Source organism: Phascolarctos cinereus, unplaced genomic scaffold, assembly GCF_003287225.1.
Source record: "Phascolarctos cinereus isolate Bilbo 61053 unplaced genomic scaffold, phaCin_HiC Scaffold_1;HRSCAF=81, whole genome shotgun sequence".
Classification (NCBI taxonomy): domain Eukaryota; kingdom Metazoa; phylum Chordata; class Mammalia; order Diprotodontia; family Phascolarctidae; genus Phascolarctos; species Phascolarctos cinereus.
In genome coordinates, this window is record NW_027555514.1 from 108,819,806 (window position 1) to 108,837,500 (window position 17,695).

Consider the following 17,695-nt stretch of genomic DNA (forward strand, 5'->3'; position numbering starts at 1 on the left):
AGAGCTCTTAAAGTATCTTTGCACCTTTAAGGATCTAGACTTTGTGGCCATGATGAAAAACAGCCAAGTCACAAATTCTTTTACTTCTCTTTCCCCTAAGGGAGATTTAAGTGTCATGTGTCTAAAATTTCCTGGCCACCGTTGTGTTCCTGTTGCATGTATGAATGGCAGTATGACTATAATACCAAGGCCTATGGCAGTAGGACTTGTAATTGGAGCATGGTGGAATTTTAAGGACAGTCCTCATGGTAGCAAGCTCCTATAAACCTTTCTGCTGGGAAGGCTGAGGCAAGCAGAGTTTAGTTGTGGGAGTTCTGAGATACAGTAAGGTTCAATTTGGGTATCTACACTAAGTCTGGCACCAGTATAGTGAGCTCAAAAGAGTAGAGGACCCCGAGACTGCCTGTGGAGGGGTGAGCTGACCAAAGTCAGAAACAGAGCAGGCCAACCTTCTGTGCCCATCAGCAGGGAGATGAAGCTCTTTTGGGCAAGATTGGGGAGGCCCGGTCTTCAAACAGAACAAAAACCTTGCCCTCCCGTATGCTACTTTTGGTGTCTGTTGTATGAGTCTTACTTCCTCCTTTTCTGCACTAGCCTTTTTATTCTTTCCTTGTTCCATCAATTCATCAGAAATAGGCCTTTTAAACAGGTCCCTTTTGATTGCTAAAACTAAGTAAAATAACTAAAGATTGGTGTGTTACATAAAGTCCCATTTTACAGTTCCCATAATTGTAGTTGTCTATCAGGTTGACATTGGTTTCCTCTTTATTTTGAAACTTGTGTTCATGCTGTAGGATTTTCTTAACAGTGAATATGGAATTACCTTTTCTGTTTTTTTTCCTTTTTGATAGGATCATACCATGTAGCCAAAAATATTCATTGAAAATACTTAACAAGGTAGCTATAAATTATAGGAAACAACTTTCACCTCTCAACCTTTGTTTCCTCTAAATCTCAAAACTTGGCCTATGTTGTTTTAAAATGATATCAGGGGACAGCCCTAAGCCATCAACTTGTATGTTGTTTTAAAAATATTTTTCATTGTTGTGTCTACTATCTAGTTTGTATTCTTGAAGTGAGGGACTATGCCTATTTCTTTGCTATTTCTCCTAGGATGCTGCATTAAGAGTCTTCCTGGGTTATAGCAATTTAGGGAAATGGTTTCTGACCCTCAGCTTTGGGGGTCCTTGATCCCTTAATGGTATCAGAATCAATAGATTGTGAGACAGTGGCTTAGGGAAGCAATAGGCCAACCGTGGGCAGCTAGGTGGCACAGTGGATAGAGCTCAAGGCCTGGAGTCAGGAGGACGAGTCTTCCTGAGTTCAAATCTGGCCTCAGGCACTACCTGTGTGACCTTGGGCAAGTCACTTAACCCTGTTTCCCCCAGTGTCCTCATCTGTAAAATGAGCTGGAGAAGGAAATGGCAAACCACTGCAGTATCTCTGCCAAGAAAACCCCAAGTGGGGTCACTAAGAACTGCACACAACTGAAAAAGGACTGAGCAACGACAACAGGCCCACCCATTTGAACCATGAATAAAAGAGCCAAAGCATCCTTTAAATTCAGGAGAGAAGTGGGTGGATAGAAAGGCTTCCTCCCTTCCATACAGGCAGCAGAGTGCCTCGGTAGACAGAGTGCTGGGCCTGGAGTCAGGAAGACCTGAGTTCAGATCTGCCCTCAGACACTTAACTAGCTGTGTGACCTGGACAAGTCACTTACCCTGTTTGCCTTACTCCGCTGGAGAGGGAATTGGCAAAGCACTCCAATGGTCTTGACAAGGACACTTCATGGACAGTATTGGCATGATATGGTCCACAGGGTCACAGAGAGTTGGACACAACTGAACAATAGCCCTTCCATATACACATCCTTTGACTACATTGCCTTCTGTCTTCTAGTCCCTTGCTAGATTGACCTTTTATTTACATTTGAACTATATTTCACTTGTATGGAAATGTTGGGCTAGTGTAGAAGCCACTTTGAAGCCTTCACCGAGGTCCATACATGATCTAGGAAAGGCCGTAACACACTTAGCAAATGTTATTGACTTTGTTCTTTTTCATTTTCTTCTTCCACTTTTGCCTTACCAGCTTTTACTGGGCAGTGGGGCAGGGACTGTGCGTCTTTACGACACCGAAGCCAAGAAGAATCTCTGTGAGATCAGTATCAATGATGACATGCCTAGGTGAGCAAAGAACAGCCTCCCTCCCATACATGCGTTTAGAAACAAATGTTCATTTATTTTGCCATCACCTTGATTTCTGAATATATCTCTCCCCACCTTTATCTCTTGTTAAAGAATAAAAAAGATGCAGTTTAGCAGAACTAACCTACACGTTAACAATCTGATAGGATGTGCAATGTTCCACAATGGAAGTCCCCTACATTTGCAGTGAAGGAAAGGAAGCATCATTTCTGATCTCTTCTTTGAGAACAAGCTTGCTATTTAATGATTACTGCATTCAGCATGTCTCTCTCTCTCTCTCTCTCTCTCTCTCTCTCTCTCTCTCTCCCTCCCTCCCTTCCTCCCTTCCTCCCTCTCTCTCTCTCTCTCTCTCTCTCTCTCTCTCTCTCCCCCTCCCTCCTCCCTCCCTTCCTCCCTCTCCTCTCTCCCCTCTCTCTCTCTCTCTTCTCTCTCTCTCTCTCTCTCTCTCTCTCTCTCTCTCTCTCTCTCTCTCTCTCTCCCCCCCTCTCTCTCTCCCTCCCTCCCTCCCTCCTCTCTCTGCCTCCCTCCCTCTCTCTCTCTCTCTCTCTCTCTCTCTCTCTCTCTCTCTCTCTCTCTCTCTTTCTTTCTCTTTCTCTCTCTTTCTCTGTCTCTGTCTCTCTGGGTAGGTGATACTCTGGTTCAACTGATTTCACTTTGCATCAGTTGATGTCTTTCCCATGTTTTCCTATGCAATCCATTCTAGTTCTGGACAATTCTAATTGTTAGGAATTTTTTCCAAAAGGTAACCAAAGTCCCCTTCTAGTAATTTGTACCCATTAGGTCCACCTTCTTTGAATAAGTGGTATGAGTCTAATCTCTCTTCCACATGACAGCTCTTCATATATTTAAAGGTCATGCCACCCCAAATCTTATTCTGTTACACTCATGCACTGCCCAAGTGGTTGCTTTGTTTCCAGTTTTTTGCTGCCACAAAAAATACTGCTATATTTTGGTGTATGTAGTACTGTATTTCTCTTTTTGACCTTCTTTCCCCTATTCATTATTTTTTTTTAATTTTATTCATACATTTTGTTTTTATATTACATTTTCCAATGCATCCAACCCTTTTAGGAAAATCCATCCTTTGTAACAAAGAATGAAAAAGGAACAAAACAGTTTGGTAAACCTAACCAGCACGCTGAAAGAGTAACATTTGTAGTATTCCACATCCTCAGTCCCCTATCTCCACTCTGGTTTAGTAATCAACACCTCTTCTTAAAAGTTTTTAAAACTTTTATGTGTGTGGGAAATACTTTCTTATACCTTTTCTTTGGGGCCAAGCTTGGTCACTGTAACTTCACAGAACCAGCTTTGATTGTTTTGTTGGCTTTCCATTTATTAAATTATTGTTGTCATTGTTTATATTGTTTTCTTGGTTTTGCTTCAGCTCATGTAAGTCTTGCCATATTTTCCTGTATCCATATTCACTGTTTCTTGTAATGTTATAGTAGTCCATTACATTTAAGTATAACAACTTGTTAGGCCATCCTCTAAAAAGGGGCATATACTTTATTTCCAGTTCTTTGTTATTAATGTTTCTCTATATTTTAGTTGGTGTGGAAGCTTTCTTTTTATCCTTTTAAAAATTTTAGTTTTAATTATATTTTATTTCTTTAATCAGTAAAATATCTACCTTTTCAGCTTCCCTTCCCCCCCTCCACTGTCCCCCCACCTTCTGCCACCCACAATAGTGAAGGAAAATCAAAACTTCTATTAGAAATATATGTAGTCAAGCAAAACAAATTTCTGCATTGGCTGTATCCAAAAAAGGAGGTATTATTCTGGACCCTGAGACCTTCTTTTCTATTGGGAGATGGGTAGCAGAGTTCTTAATTCTTTCAGAGTTGTTTATCTTTAACATGTTAGTTGTTAGTGTATAAATTGTTCTCCTGGTTCTGTTCACTCCACTCTTTCATCATTTCTTAAAGCACGATAATACTCTGTTAACTTTATGTACCAAAACTTATAGCCATTGTCTTCTATTCACCGTTAAGGAAATAGTTTGGGAATCAGGTCTTCATAATATAGATATCATTTCCCATTCCTCTCCACCTAATCTGAGATCCCAGGATCTGGCCTTCTTAGGAGCAGGTGAATTACAGAATCTCAAAACTGGAAGGGACCCCAAAGATTATCAAGTTCCACCCTTTGTATAGCATTCCACAGGTGGTTCTCTGGCTTCCACTTGGAGATAGCCCATGACTGGGAATTCATGTAACCCCAAAGGCAATCCATTCCAGTTCCAGACTACTCTAATTGTTAGGAAGTTTCTTTTAAGGTAACGAAAATCTCCTTCTAGTGATTTGTACCCATTAGTTTCTCTATCGTTCATTTTGCTGATATTTATGGCATGGTTTCAGGTCCCTGTATTTTCTTAATTACCCTTCCCTGGATGTGTTCCAGCTTATTTGTATCACTTCTGAAATGTTCTCCCTGGTATTAGACAGAATGCTTAAGAACAATAGAGTGGGATTCTTGCCCCTCTTGTTTTGGATATTCTTTTGTTATTAATATAATCTAAGATGAAACAAGCTTTCTTGGTTGCCACATTGCATTGCTGACTCATTTTGAGCTTGTAGTCCACTAAAATCCCTAGACTTCTTTTCTCATGAACTGCTTTTGAGCTGTATCTTCTTTCTGCTGTCCTTGTGGTTATTAAACTTAAACTGAAGCTCAGCACTTTTTATTTATCCCTATTAAATTTAAATTTGTTAAGTTCAGCCTACTATTCTAGCTTGTCAAGAGCCTTTGAATTGTGTTTCTATTACCTTTGAATTGTGTTTCTATTACCTTTCCTCCCAACTTCATGTGATTTATGCCATCTGCTTCTCGATCTGAATGAAATAGAACCAAAGACCACTTCTTGGGGTCACTTCCATAGAGACCTCTTGTCAGGGTCCAGTCAGTAAGTCATTTCTGCACTTACCCATCTAAAATGTTTAATCTGTTTCTACATCTTATGTACAAGAATACTGTGAGAGACTTTGTTGTGTGCCTTGCTAACATCCAGATGCGATAGGTCTACATCATTCCTAGAATCTACTAATCTAGTAACACTATGAAAATGGAAAAGAAGTTATTTTGGAATAACTGAGTCTTAATAAACCCACTCTGGTTTAGTAATCAACACCTCTTCTTAAAAGTTTTTAAAACTTTTATTTTAAACTTTTAATAACAGTCAACAGTCAATTGAATACATATATAAAATAGGGAGTAAAATCTTACATAAATCCTTAGCATTTAATTAAATGTAATCAAATGAGTTAACAACTAACAAACACAAAATGAATTTGCTCCATGTCCCTTTACACGTCTGTCTGAAATTCTGCCACTTTTGGGCTTCTTTATCTTTAAAGAAAAGATAGTTTTAGTCAATGTATGTACAATTCAGGTTGTTGTCATTTTGCATTGCATCACTTTTTATAAATCTTTCAATATTTCATCATGAGTTTTTTTTTAATATTACCATAATATTCTATTACATGACTATACTATAACTTTTCTAGCCATTCACCCAAATGTTGTCTGTGAAAAGGACTTCTAGTTGTCTTGTATTAGAAATGATTTGGTTAATAATTTTTCTGAGTCACTAGTTCTCTTTTTACCTTTTTATGAGTTTTTTAGGATCAAGATCAGTTAAATTGCTGAGTCAAAAGGTATGATCATTTTTGTGACTCAGATCTTTTTGAATAGTACCCTGTTACTCTCCGTAACTCACCTCTTTTTATAAAAACTCACAAACCAGCCCTTCAATAAGCTAGTTTGCCTATAGCTTATAAAATCCACTTTATTTCCCTTTTTGAAAATTGAGGCATTTTTTAGTGTCTCCAGTCCTACTGTGCCTTTCCTGTTTGCCAAAACAAATACCAAAAGCAGTGATTTAGCAATCATATTTGCAAGTTTCCTGAGATTAGGTCATGTTGGTCAGGTGATTTGAACTTATTTAGAGTAGTTAGCAGCTCTCTTGCTATCTTGGGGTTTCAATTCCGTGAACCATTTTTGTTCTACTTCTCCTAGTCTGAAGATCCTTTTCTTTGATATTGAAAAGTGAAGCAAAACAGGAGTGGCATTCTTCCTATGTTCTTTTCATTGTTCATTATTGTCCTGGCCTCTCATCATCATTGACCTTCCTCTTGCCACTGAAAATGGCTTTTTTAAAAAATATTTTTAATTGTCTTTATCATTTATTACCAGCCTCAGCTCATATTGGTTTTTAGTCTTTCTGATGCTATTCTCAGAGGACATTGCAACTCTTTTATTTCTCAGATGCCTGCCCTTGTTTAAATACCCTTTTATAATGTAAGTATTGATGAGCAAGGAGCTCATCCAAATTGATCTTCTCTCTAGATGCCCTTCATTTTTCCTTATCAGTCTCATTTGTGACTCTTTGACCAGAATTCATTTTTAAGTCTCCCACCTATTTCAAATTGATTTCCCTTTTAGAGTCTCTGTCAATCTCTGAACCCTTTGAAATATATTTTCTTAAAGTTCAAAGTGCAAATCAAACCATGCCTGGCATTTTCGCAGCCTCGAAGGTGGCATGGTCTTTGCCATCATGGTTCCTGTTATTTCAATTTCCCTAAACAATTTTTTTCTTACTAATGGTGGTCAGATTTGGAATAGTAGTGCCTTGAATTATTTTCTCCTCTTTTTGGAAGATCTTTTGTTTGTGAGGAATCTGACTGAGCTTCTTGTTCATTGTAGGATCCTGTCACTTGCCTGTAGCCCCAGTGGGACCTCCTTCGTCTGCTCAGCTGCAGCCCCTAGCCTCATTTCACAGATGGACTACACAGCACTAGACAGTGGCATCAGAGGCATGAACCAGGTTCCTGGCAAGCTCCTGCTGTGGGACACTAAAACCATGAAGCAGCAGGTACATACATGGCTCTTTCCCCGGGGATCTCAGCTGCTCAGGTCAGCCTCTCAGTAATGTCTCTGGCTGTGGCAGAGCCACAGATGGGGAATTAGCTGGCTTCAGTGGCAGCAGGAGTGGCAGTGTCACTCCTTATGACAATTAGCAGGTTACCATACTTAGGAGCGAGTTCTTGTGTTCCCAAATGGGAACAAACAGCTGATTTCATAATGATTTAGTATTTGTTATGTTCCTAAACGGCGAAAGAATTCTGTGGGGTGAGAATGTGAGTCAATATTAAAGTATATCTTAAGGTTAGACTTGGCAGTAACTTCACTTGTTTAGAAGCCAGCCACAAACCTGGAAGTACAAACAAACAGGATACCTGATGTAGAGTTGTGTGTAAGTTAAAATAGAGGTAATTAGCAGCAGCAAGAAGTGAAAGGGAATTTTGCTGGAAGATATGAGAATTATAAGAAGCCTACAAATGAACTATAAAATTACAGGAGTCTAGGGCCATTTAGAATAAAAAGGGAAAAGCATCCCTATACTTAATGGTCCTTGAAGACTTATTGTATGAAACCCCACTACAATAACTAATATTCATAATGGTGACTGACTTATCAAAAAAAGGTTAAATGAAGTTGGGCCAGTTCATTTGAGGGAGATGTCTCCCCATAGAATTTTGGAGCTTCAGCAGGGTAAACTTAGGGATTTGGAAAATTTACTCATTTGGCACATCCCATTTTCTTGATTTCACTAGATAAATGAAGTATTAATATGACCAAGTAATCTCTAGCTTTAAAGTTACTGATTTTCCAGATGTTCATTTGTAAACCAGTTTGGAACTTTGGAAACACTTTCTCGAAGAAGCAACATTATAAACCATTTAGGTTCATAGGCCAGCGCACAAAGACCTTATAATTGAAATAAATAAAGTGAAATTTGCAATGGAAAATAGTAGAAAATAATATTCTTGCAGATGTGGGGTGTTTCAGGTATCTTTGGGACTAAATGGCTTTTGTGACTTGATCTGGGAACTTATAAACATTTATAATGTTGTTCACTTCAGAAAACGTGTTTTGTGCTACGTGGTAAGGAGGAAATATAGGAGTTCTGGTAACATACTCCCTCTCTGCTCTGGCAAGAATATCACAAATTGTTGGTGTTAGTATGTGTGAGATATTCGTGAGTTGTGAAGTGCCTATACTGAGACATGCTGTGACAAAAGGTGGCAGATGAATTATCAATATTCTTACCCTAAGCCCTGTTGGGAATCTCTCTCCCCCTCCTTTTCCCTCCTATTTCTTTCTTCTCTTCCCCAGCTGCTAGTGCCTTCTTTCAGATTACTCTGTAGATAGCTTGTATGCACTAATTATTTACATGCTGTCTCATCCATTCAAATATGAGCTCCTTGAGGGCAGGGGACTTGTTTGTGCCTTTCTTTCTATGCTAAGCCTTCCCCTGTGCTAAGCACTAGGGGAAAGTGGGTAGTCACAGAGTGAGTACTTAAAAAATGCTGGTTACCCACCTCTGACACTTACTGCCCGTGTGGCTGTTGGTGAGTCGTTTAACTTCTTGGGGCCATCAGCAGCACTAGAGGACTATCAATGCAAAAGAGCTGCTGATTTGCTTTGGTAGATGGAATTTCTGGTATCAGGGAAATCACAGGTTCTCACAGAAAGTAAATTAGATATGTTATTCCTTCAGCATCTACCTCAGTTATTACATGAAAGACACTTTGTAAGTCTGAAAGCTCAGTGTGAGTTACTGTTAATTATAAGCCTGGAATATTGTGAGCCTTATTTGTAGAGATATCTTCATCATCATTGTCGTCACCAAAGCGTGGACTGGCTCATTTCAGAAAGGACACAAGTGGTTTGGAGTCTGAGGACCTTGGTTTGATTCCTGAATCTGCTACTTACAGCTTATAGCATATGTTAGGCAGGTCACTTAACCTCTGAGGACCATAGTTTTCTCGATGGTAAAATAAGGGGGTTGGATTATATGCCTTCTAAGGTCTTTTTCTGGCTCCAAATCTATGTTCCTTTGTATTATCTGTTGTGAATGTTCTATAAGAAATGTCTGAGAGTCTTAGTAAAGGTATAGTCGTCACAGTACAGAAACTGGTTGCAGTAGAATTCACTATCAGAACATTGTTTGGCCAGTGCAGTGATCTTTGGTGCTGAGAGGGAGCACCGTGCCACATGCAGTGCCTTACCCAGCAGCTTGGATGTTGTACTTGGGAGAGAAGTAAGTTGCTAGGGTCAAACTGACACCCACTAATAGTTCTTTCTTACAGCTCCAGTTCTCCCTGGATCCAGACCCCATTGCTATTAATTGTACTGCTTTCAACCACAATGGGAACCTGCTGGTCACTGGGGCAGCTGATGGTGCCATTAGGCTCTTTGGTGAGTAGTTCTGTTTGAGAGATTCATGTCTTGATTGTCTCAGAGCATCCACTTGGACTCTAGGTCCAAAACTGAATCTGTGGGGCTGGAGTAAAATCTTGGGTGCTTTTTGGCCTCTGTGCAAAGTAGTTTATCATGATAAGCTTTTTTTTAATCGTGGTTAACATCCATGTGATCAGTGTCAGGGGAGGAGTTGAGAGGTAATGAGGTTATTGCTTCTTCCGTTTGGGCTTCTCATGGATTGCCTTGGATGTCAGCTGATCTGTGACTTAGTGAGATATACATTTGATCCTGAAGCTGAGAGCGGTGCTACTCTACCCACTTGTGCTTGAGGGGTTCACTAGCTCTCATCTCCTCTCTGTAAATTTGTTCTGTATAGAAGCAGATAAGGCAAAATAGCAAAGTACAAGGGGGAAGATATGGGTCCACCTTTGGTGGCTCATTATTTAATTGTATTTTTGCCAGTTTTTTGAGCTAAGAAGATGTCTCAACCCTTGGCTCCCACCTATTCATAGCTTCATAAGGCCCCCTTTTGTTTGGGGGCCATCACTTCCCTCTAGATACACGAGTTTCCCAGCTTCTTCCATTCAGGAAGGGCAGTAGAATATCGCTGACTAATAACAAAGTACTTGGTCATTGAACTTGGAGTGAGAAGTCTTGGGTTTGAGTCTTGGCTCTGACATTACTGTGACCTACAAAATGAGGGGATTGCTGACCTCTGGAGTCTCTTGTAATTTTAACATTCTTTGATGAAGAAGCACACAGTGGAGCAGAACTATTGAGTAGGATCCTGAGTCTAGTTTTTTACACTTTGTACTGGGAAGGAGCTTCTCTGGAGTGACGGATGACCTAGTGAATTCAAACTAAAAAGTTATAAAATATAACCAGTTAATTATAAAAGCATAGTGGCTTGGGACCATTTAATATAAGGGGCAATTCTGTAACTTGTTTTCTCAGATATGCAGCAGCATGAGTGTGCCATGAGTTGGAAAGCCCATAGTGGGGAGGTCTATTCTGTGGAATTTAGCTATGATGAGAACACTGTGTACAGCATTGGAGAAGATGGGAAGGTAGGTTGGATTGTGGGGTAAGTGGGTGGGAATTTAAAATATTCCTTAGGTGAAATCTGCTTGTCTTGAGCTGCATTGGAAGTGATGACATTCATGGCTCCATATAATTTTATTTAATGTCAGGAATTTCCCCTCCTCAGTGGTGTGGGTTCTTGGATTCTAAGGGTTAGCATTTGCTTCCTTTCTCTTTTGCTTCTCTTCTCTTCAGTAGGAAGTGGTCCATATCACTGTAGGTGGCAGGGAGGGGAGTGGGTGGTAGGAATCGAGAGGCTGCAGGCTAGCCGTATAACATGATAGTTCTGTGAAGGGATTCAAGTAACTCTCTTTCTACTATTGTTTCTCTCCCATAAGCTGCCAAAGTCCCTGAAACATTTTTTATATGCCTTATTTTGCTTCTGAGGGCCAAGTTTTTAGGAAGGAGATGGACTTACTAAATTGGGCTTCCATTAAGCTAGAATAACACCAGAGGTACTTCTGGCAGCTCTGATGATCTCTGTTCCTGGTGCCTTTATTTAAATAACTTTAATTGAAATTTTTTTGTTTTTTACATAATCTGTATTTCCCACTATATCCTCCTCTTTCCCCAGCTCCTTTCCAGATTCTAATAAAGAATAAAAAAAAAGAGGAAGGGGAAAAAAGTCAGCATAACTAACCAGTGTAATTGAAAATATCTGACACGTGCAGTGATCCACTCATTTTCCCCTACCTCTCTAGAGGAATCAGGGGAGGTGTTTTCTCATATCTCTTCTTTGGGACCAAGCTTAGTCATGATACTTTGGCACCATTCAGTTTTGGTGGTTTTTGTTGTCATAGTCAGTCATCATGTGGATTGCTTTCCTGGTTCTGCTTCATTTTAAGGCTACTTTTTAATCAGCAGCTTTCTTCTTGTTCTTTTGTAATTCCAGTTTATTCAGTGGAACATCCACAAGAGTGGCCAGAAAGTGTCTGAATATTCCCTCCCCATGGATGCCACAGGCCCCTTTGTGTTGTCGGGTTACAGTGGATACAAGCAAGTCCAAATTCCACGTGGTCGTCTCTTTGCTTTTGATTCTGAGGGAAATTACATGCTGACTTGTTCTGCTACAGGAGGCATCATCTATAAGGTAACAAGGTTGGAGCAGTAACTTGTGAGTGTTTCTCTTGAGGACCTCAAAGTACCTTCCAGCTCCAGATCTCCCCCCTTGTGATCTTGTGGGTGGATGCCTGCCCCTTATCTGGATTTCTGCCTCATCTAGTATGCCTCTGAGTTCTGCCTCCTGCCTCAAAGCTTGGTAGTTCTGGGGTTCTTCTTTGTATGGGAGCTATTCTGCCCATGTCTTTTGATTTGCTGGGATTGTAGAGAAGAAACAGTGCGCTCCTGCAAAGTTGAGACAGCATCATGTAGTGAAAAGGGCTTTGGGTTAATGTCCATCACTAACTAGCAGCTGCCTGACCTTGGGCAAAGGAATGTTAATAAGGAAAAAATGAAGGTAATTTGGGAAAATATTTTGGAAACAATGTCCTAGGCAACTGAAAGATATTGTTACTTTCACAAATCAACCTGGTATAGGCTCCTTAACAACATGGGCCTTACTGGTTATAAACATATAACAGTCTTTTACCAGGATAGAAATCTTCTGGTGATGTGACAGATGCTAAAATGACTATTTCCTGAAATGTTAGCAAAGCATGATACACTTCTGTTTTTGTAAGATAATCCATTTAAGCTATAAGCAATAATCCTTTATGGTTGGGGGGAGGGAGGTGACAGTTTGTATCTTATTTAGTCAGCCAAAGCTAAGTACTCGGAGATCTAGGCATGCATATCTTTGCTCATGTTAAGTATGCCTTCTCACAATCTCCATAAGGTTTGGTAATTTAAAGTGGGCTGTCCAACTTTTCTGTAAGGGTTTCTTCATTTCTGGTGGCATTCCATTCCAGAATTCTCTTGTTTATTTGTCTCTTTTTTCTTGTCTTCTTTTGCAGTTGAGCAGTGATGAGAAAGTCCTGGAGAACTGCCTGAGCCTTGGAGGTCACAGAGCCCCAGTGGTCACAGTAGACTGGTGCACAGCCATGGACTGTGGTACTTGCCTTACTGCTTCCATGGATGGCAAGATCAAGCTTACAACCCTGCTGGCCCAGAAATTCTGACTGGGCACTAAGCCAGGGAAGCATTAAAGCATGCTTATGGAATCAGTATTAGCTTGAGATGGAGATCACAGACTGGGAAAGAGGAGACAGAGAGACTGGCAGATTTATTACGATAAATTGTCAGCTAGTTGGGGCAACCCTGGGGAACAGGAGGGCAGAAAACTGTTGGTTCTGGTTACTCAGTAAACTCTAAGGTTGCCCCAGGCTCCCACTGGGCCATGACAGGTGGCTCAAGGAGACAGATTTCTGGTGGATCCTGTGGACCTTGACAGTATTTTGTGTATAGACAGTTCTTGCTTTTAAGTAAGTGGACCTTTCCACAGATCTCTACATAAATCGATTTTTACATAATGAAAATTTGCCCATGGCTGTGGGGAAGGTGGAGGGAGAGGAGGAGGAAGGGGGCCAAGCGCTTGTGGAAGGAGGGGGGCCAGCACATAGTGCAAGGACACCTGGGGGCCGGAGACAGAGAAGTGAGAGCAGGAGGAGAAACGTGCAGGCTGAGGCCAGCTACATGACAATCTTGCTGGAACCAAGAGGAAGAACACTCGGGAGGGGCAGATAAGTGGGGTCTGGACAGGAACACAAACAGGAGAGGATAGGTGACTTGTGGGAGCCAGAGACAGGCACGAGGGGAGTGGTTGGAGTGTGGTAAAGATCTTCTGTCTTGGTGCTGGAAGTCTCAAGCCAAGTGTGGCAGTGGTGCTCTTTGTGTGTGTGTCTGTTCTTTCACTTGGAGGGTTGGGATTTGTTTCTTTCTTTGTTTTGGTGGGGGCGGTGAGGTGGGGGGTTGGAGCTCAGAGCCAAGGAGCAGGAGCAGAAAGAGAGAGCCAGCATAGTACTGTATGGTCAAGTTAACATAGGTGTTTTTTTGGAATGTGGATCTCTTTCATAATTCTTTATGTAAAATCACATTTGCATAATGCAACTTTATGTAAAATGTCTGTATATTTACACATTTCTTTTCTCCTCCCTTTCTTAAAAGAATATTGTTCTCACTGTGATGTCTTTCTATGGAAGTGGTAATGGGAAAGAAGCTGCTTCTGTAACTCTCTTTCAGGTGACACTCTGTTGTGATCCTTTTATATTATTCAGAAAGCAGAAGCATTGTCTTGGGAGTTTAACTGTCACTTTACCTCCCCAGATAGAAGAATTAAGATGAAGCATGGTAGTATGGTGTAGTGGATAGTGCTGGTTTTGAAATCAGCAAGATGGTAGTTCAGTCCTGCCTTTGGTGTTTATTATCCCTGTGATCCTGGGCAAGTCACTCTGAGCCTCAGGCAACTCTAAACCATGTCTATTAGTTTATGGATGGGTGGCTGTCTGTATTAGGGGAGGATTTCATACACTGATGAAATCTCAGATCTTTAAGTATGTGTGTTACTTAGACAGTGAGCTTTCCATAGTATCTGTCAGACTAAAAAGGTTTGAGGTTTTGGTTTATTGTTGAGGCGAGGCTATTTATATAACTTACAATCTGTAATTCTTACTCAGTTGGTCCGCGTTCCACACAAGCACCTATCTATGTATGTGTTCTCTATCCCAGTTACTCTGGATTATATCCTAGATGAAAGGTTTATTTTTCTGCTCAGAAAACTTTGTTAAGGGGATGTGGTTTCCTCTCTGGTGGGAAAGAGATGTATAGCAGATCTAAGGGGGAGCTAAGACCCTTTGCTTTCAGCTTAATATCTTTAGCAGACCATGGTAACAGTTTTCCCAGACTGTTTCCACTTAGCCCCTCCATGTATTCCTCTTGATGGTTGTCATATAATTTCTAGCTCATAAGGATGAATAGCACTAGGACTTGGGTCTTGGTTCTCCTAACACCCCATTTTCTGTGTGCAGATAGAAGACTACTATCTTTACCCATTTGCAGTTGAAGGAATAAACAAAGATGGTGATTTGTCCAAGTTGTGAAATCTGGTGGCAGAGCTCAGACTAGAAGCCAGGTTTCTTGTTGCCTAGGTGCTGGTACCATAACTAACTAGTTAGTTCAACAACTAACAAGCATTAAGCGTGTCTTTGAAATCTGTGTTACTTGGGCAGGCTCCTTGTCCCTTCATATGCTTAAGGTGGAAAACAGTTCTCTCCTCTTCCATAGCCTGTGGGCAGGGGGAAATAGCCCTTTGGTACTGTTGTCTGTCATAGCTGTTGCAGTGAGGAGTGAAGTCAGTAGGTCTGGAACTTGTATAGATAGCTGATGAAATAATAATGATAATAATAGCACCTATAAAACTTTAAGGTTTGCAAAGCACTTTACCTGTGTTCTCATTCAGTCCTTACAAAGACCCTGTGAAGGTAGGTGCTGTTGTTCTCTTTGTTTTACAGATGAGGAAAGAGACCAGGAGAGGTTAAGTAACTTAGCATAGGGTCACATAGCTAGTAAATGTCTGAGGCTGAATTTGAACTCAGGTCTTCTTTACCCCAAGTCTAGAGCTCTTTCCACCCTCTACCTAGTATTGCCGTTGATTTTGGCTCATTAAAGGGATCAACTAGAAGATGACTACTATTGAGGCAGACAAGGTATAAGCACAAGTTAATAACCATTCATTCACCCTGTCTCTCCACTGTCAGAAATTGAGTTGGTTCTAACTTAGTTATGGGGCTGCAGTTCTAGATGGAGGTATCCTCAGGTTTCGTTGCTTCTAGGTTTTGTTCTGCTTGGGGATGAGGGAAAAGTGAAAGAACTGAAATACTGAACCTGCATTTTAGCAAGCTTGAATATAAAGCGTAGTGGCGGATTCTATTTACAGGATATTAGTGGGATATTTCATTTACTGGACTATTGACTATTTCCCTCTTAAGAATACACTTTGTTGTCTTCTTCTTGAGGGAGAGGTTCACATCATATATGTCATTATTTTCTCTCCAGTTCACATACTCTGATCCTTTCCCTGCCCCAAGTGTAGGAAAATCAGGGGAAAATATTTCTTTCTGTAATTTTTTTCTTTTTTCCCATCCACTCTGTTGAAAAGGTAGCCATGACTCTTCTCTATTTCTGTTAATGCCACCACCACCCTCCCCGTCTTCTTGACCTCCCACATCTAAACTACTTGCCAACTTCTTTTCATTTCACCTTGATGGTATCTCTTGAGTCTTTCTCCTCCCATTTGAAAAAAACATCCCATTTGTCTTAGTTTAAGAAAACAGCATACTGGGTAGAGTGTTAGCTTTGGAGTCGGGAAGTTGTAGGAAATCTTGCCTCTGGTGAATATTATCTGTTTGATCTAGGTTGAGTCAACTAAGTCTCAGGCCACTTGTTAACCCTTACCTACCAAGTTATTATAATGTGTATTGGTGTTCCACTGACAAACCATGGATCCTTCATGCATCTAATCAAGTGGATGTGCCATCTTGAGAAGAAGAGGGTCATGCATTTCCATTCTACAGCTCTGCTTTAGGTTAAGCCCTCCTATCACACCCAGTGTGTAAGCATCTTGGTTCACACTCTCATCTATCACCTTCCTGGTCTATAACATTATATTTGGACTTCCTACCTATAGTTTCTCCCTTTTCCAATCTACACTACACACTGCTGGTTCACGTTGTCTTAATGGGGCTCACTGCTCTGCCCTAACCCCTTTGTGACTTCCTATTACCTACTTAATAAAATATATACTCCTTAACACTGGCATTCAGAATTCTCTACAATCTGACTTTAAAAGCCACCTTTTCCAGGCAACTGAACTGCTCGTTTCCCATTCTTGTTCTTCACTCTCCTGTCTCCACCCTCTCTTCAAGAATCTGCCTCGTGAAGCTTTCCTTTTGGATTCCCCCACTAGCTTCCCTCAAATATCTCATGGCACTTTTTTTTTTTGTGGTGGGAGGACCTCTTTTTGCACTTCACAATTTTGCCTTGTATTATAGTCACTAGTGTACTTACCTTATCTCCCTCCTCACTCCTCCCTTATTAAATTTGTAAGCTCCTTGTGAGCAAGGGCTGCATTGTTTTTCACATTTGTATCTCAGTGCCTTGCACATAGTAAAACGTTAATAAACAAATTGAGTTTCTTGAATTATGTGGCTGATACTTACCAGTGGCTTCATAGCACACTGAAGGATGGCAGCTTCCAGGTAAGTGTATTGAAATTCTTTACCTCACTTTGTTTTGTGTTTTGTGTTCTGGTTCAATGAGAAACAAAAATGTTTTATTTAGTAAACACAAAGTTAGTCCCATCTATATGCACAAATGTTAAGAATTGCTTCTGTTCCTTGAAGTACTATTCTATTTCATCAGGAATTAGAAAGCAGCTAGGTGGTGCAGTGGATAGAGCGCTGGGCTTAGAGGTACAATGTCCGAGTTCAAATTTGACCTCAGACTCTTACTAGCTATGTGACATTGAAACGAGCTTAGGAAAGTGACAAGGAAAAGGGTAGTGCTTGGGGGAGGGGCAGAGGTATCTGTCCCATAGTCATAGTGCTCACACATTGGGATCACTGGTTAGAATTGCTGTAGGGTGCAGCAAACTTCATGCCACAACCCCTGTACTAGGCCACACACGAACACTAGACAATCATCTTGCAAATCTACTTAGCCTTAAACTCTCAAAAGTACTTTTCTTTTGGCTGTCACTCCCCTCAGAAACCTTCAGTGGTTTGCCAAATGTTGCCTACCAAATAAAGATCTAAACTCCTTGGCATGGTATTCAAATCATCCCAAGATTTGGACTCAATTTACCTTATACTTGACTCCTACTATTCTTATTTATGAGGCTTCTGTTCCAGTCAGTTCTCAAAATTCTCATCATACTTTCCTGCCTTACTTCCTGCCTTTACTTATGCCGCTCCCACTACATGTAATTTCTACCCAACCCAGCCATTCTATCAAAATCCCACTCAACTCTGCCCAGCTCAGATTTCACCTCCTCCCTGAAACAATCTCTAGTCATTACAACCAGAAATCGCTCTTCTAAAATCCTTTAACACTGCTCATACCCCTTGGGCCAGCTAGGTGGGGCTGAGGCTGACGTCAGGAAAACCAAAGTTAATATCCAGCCTCAGATGCATACTAGCTGTGTGAAGCTG

General features: G+C 40.8%; 1 protein-coding gene across 2 annotated transcripts in view; it reads left to right on the forward strand.

The window, feature by feature from the left end:
* The window catches only part of WDR91 (WD repeat domain 91), a 31,557-nt gene extending 14,871 nt beyond the window's left edge, over positions 1-16,686 (forward strand). For both annotated transcript variants that reach the window (XM_078153560.1, XM_078153565.1), the window contains 6 exons: positions 2,092-2,186; positions 6,912-7,080; positions 9,362-9,470; positions 10,428-10,540; positions 11,446-11,643; positions 12,506-16,686. In XM_078153560.1, coding sequence (XP_078009686.1) covers positions 2,092-2,186; positions 6,912-7,080; positions 9,362-9,470; positions 10,428-10,540; positions 11,446-11,643; positions 12,506-12,670 — 849 coding nt within the window. In that variant the 3' untranslated portion in view covers positions 12,671-16,686. The remainder of the gene's footprint in view (positions 1-2,091; positions 2,187-6,911; positions 7,081-9,361; positions 9,471-10,427; positions 10,541-11,445; positions 11,644-12,505) is intronic.
* The last annotated feature ends 1,009 nt before the right edge of the window (positions 16,687-17,695 follow it).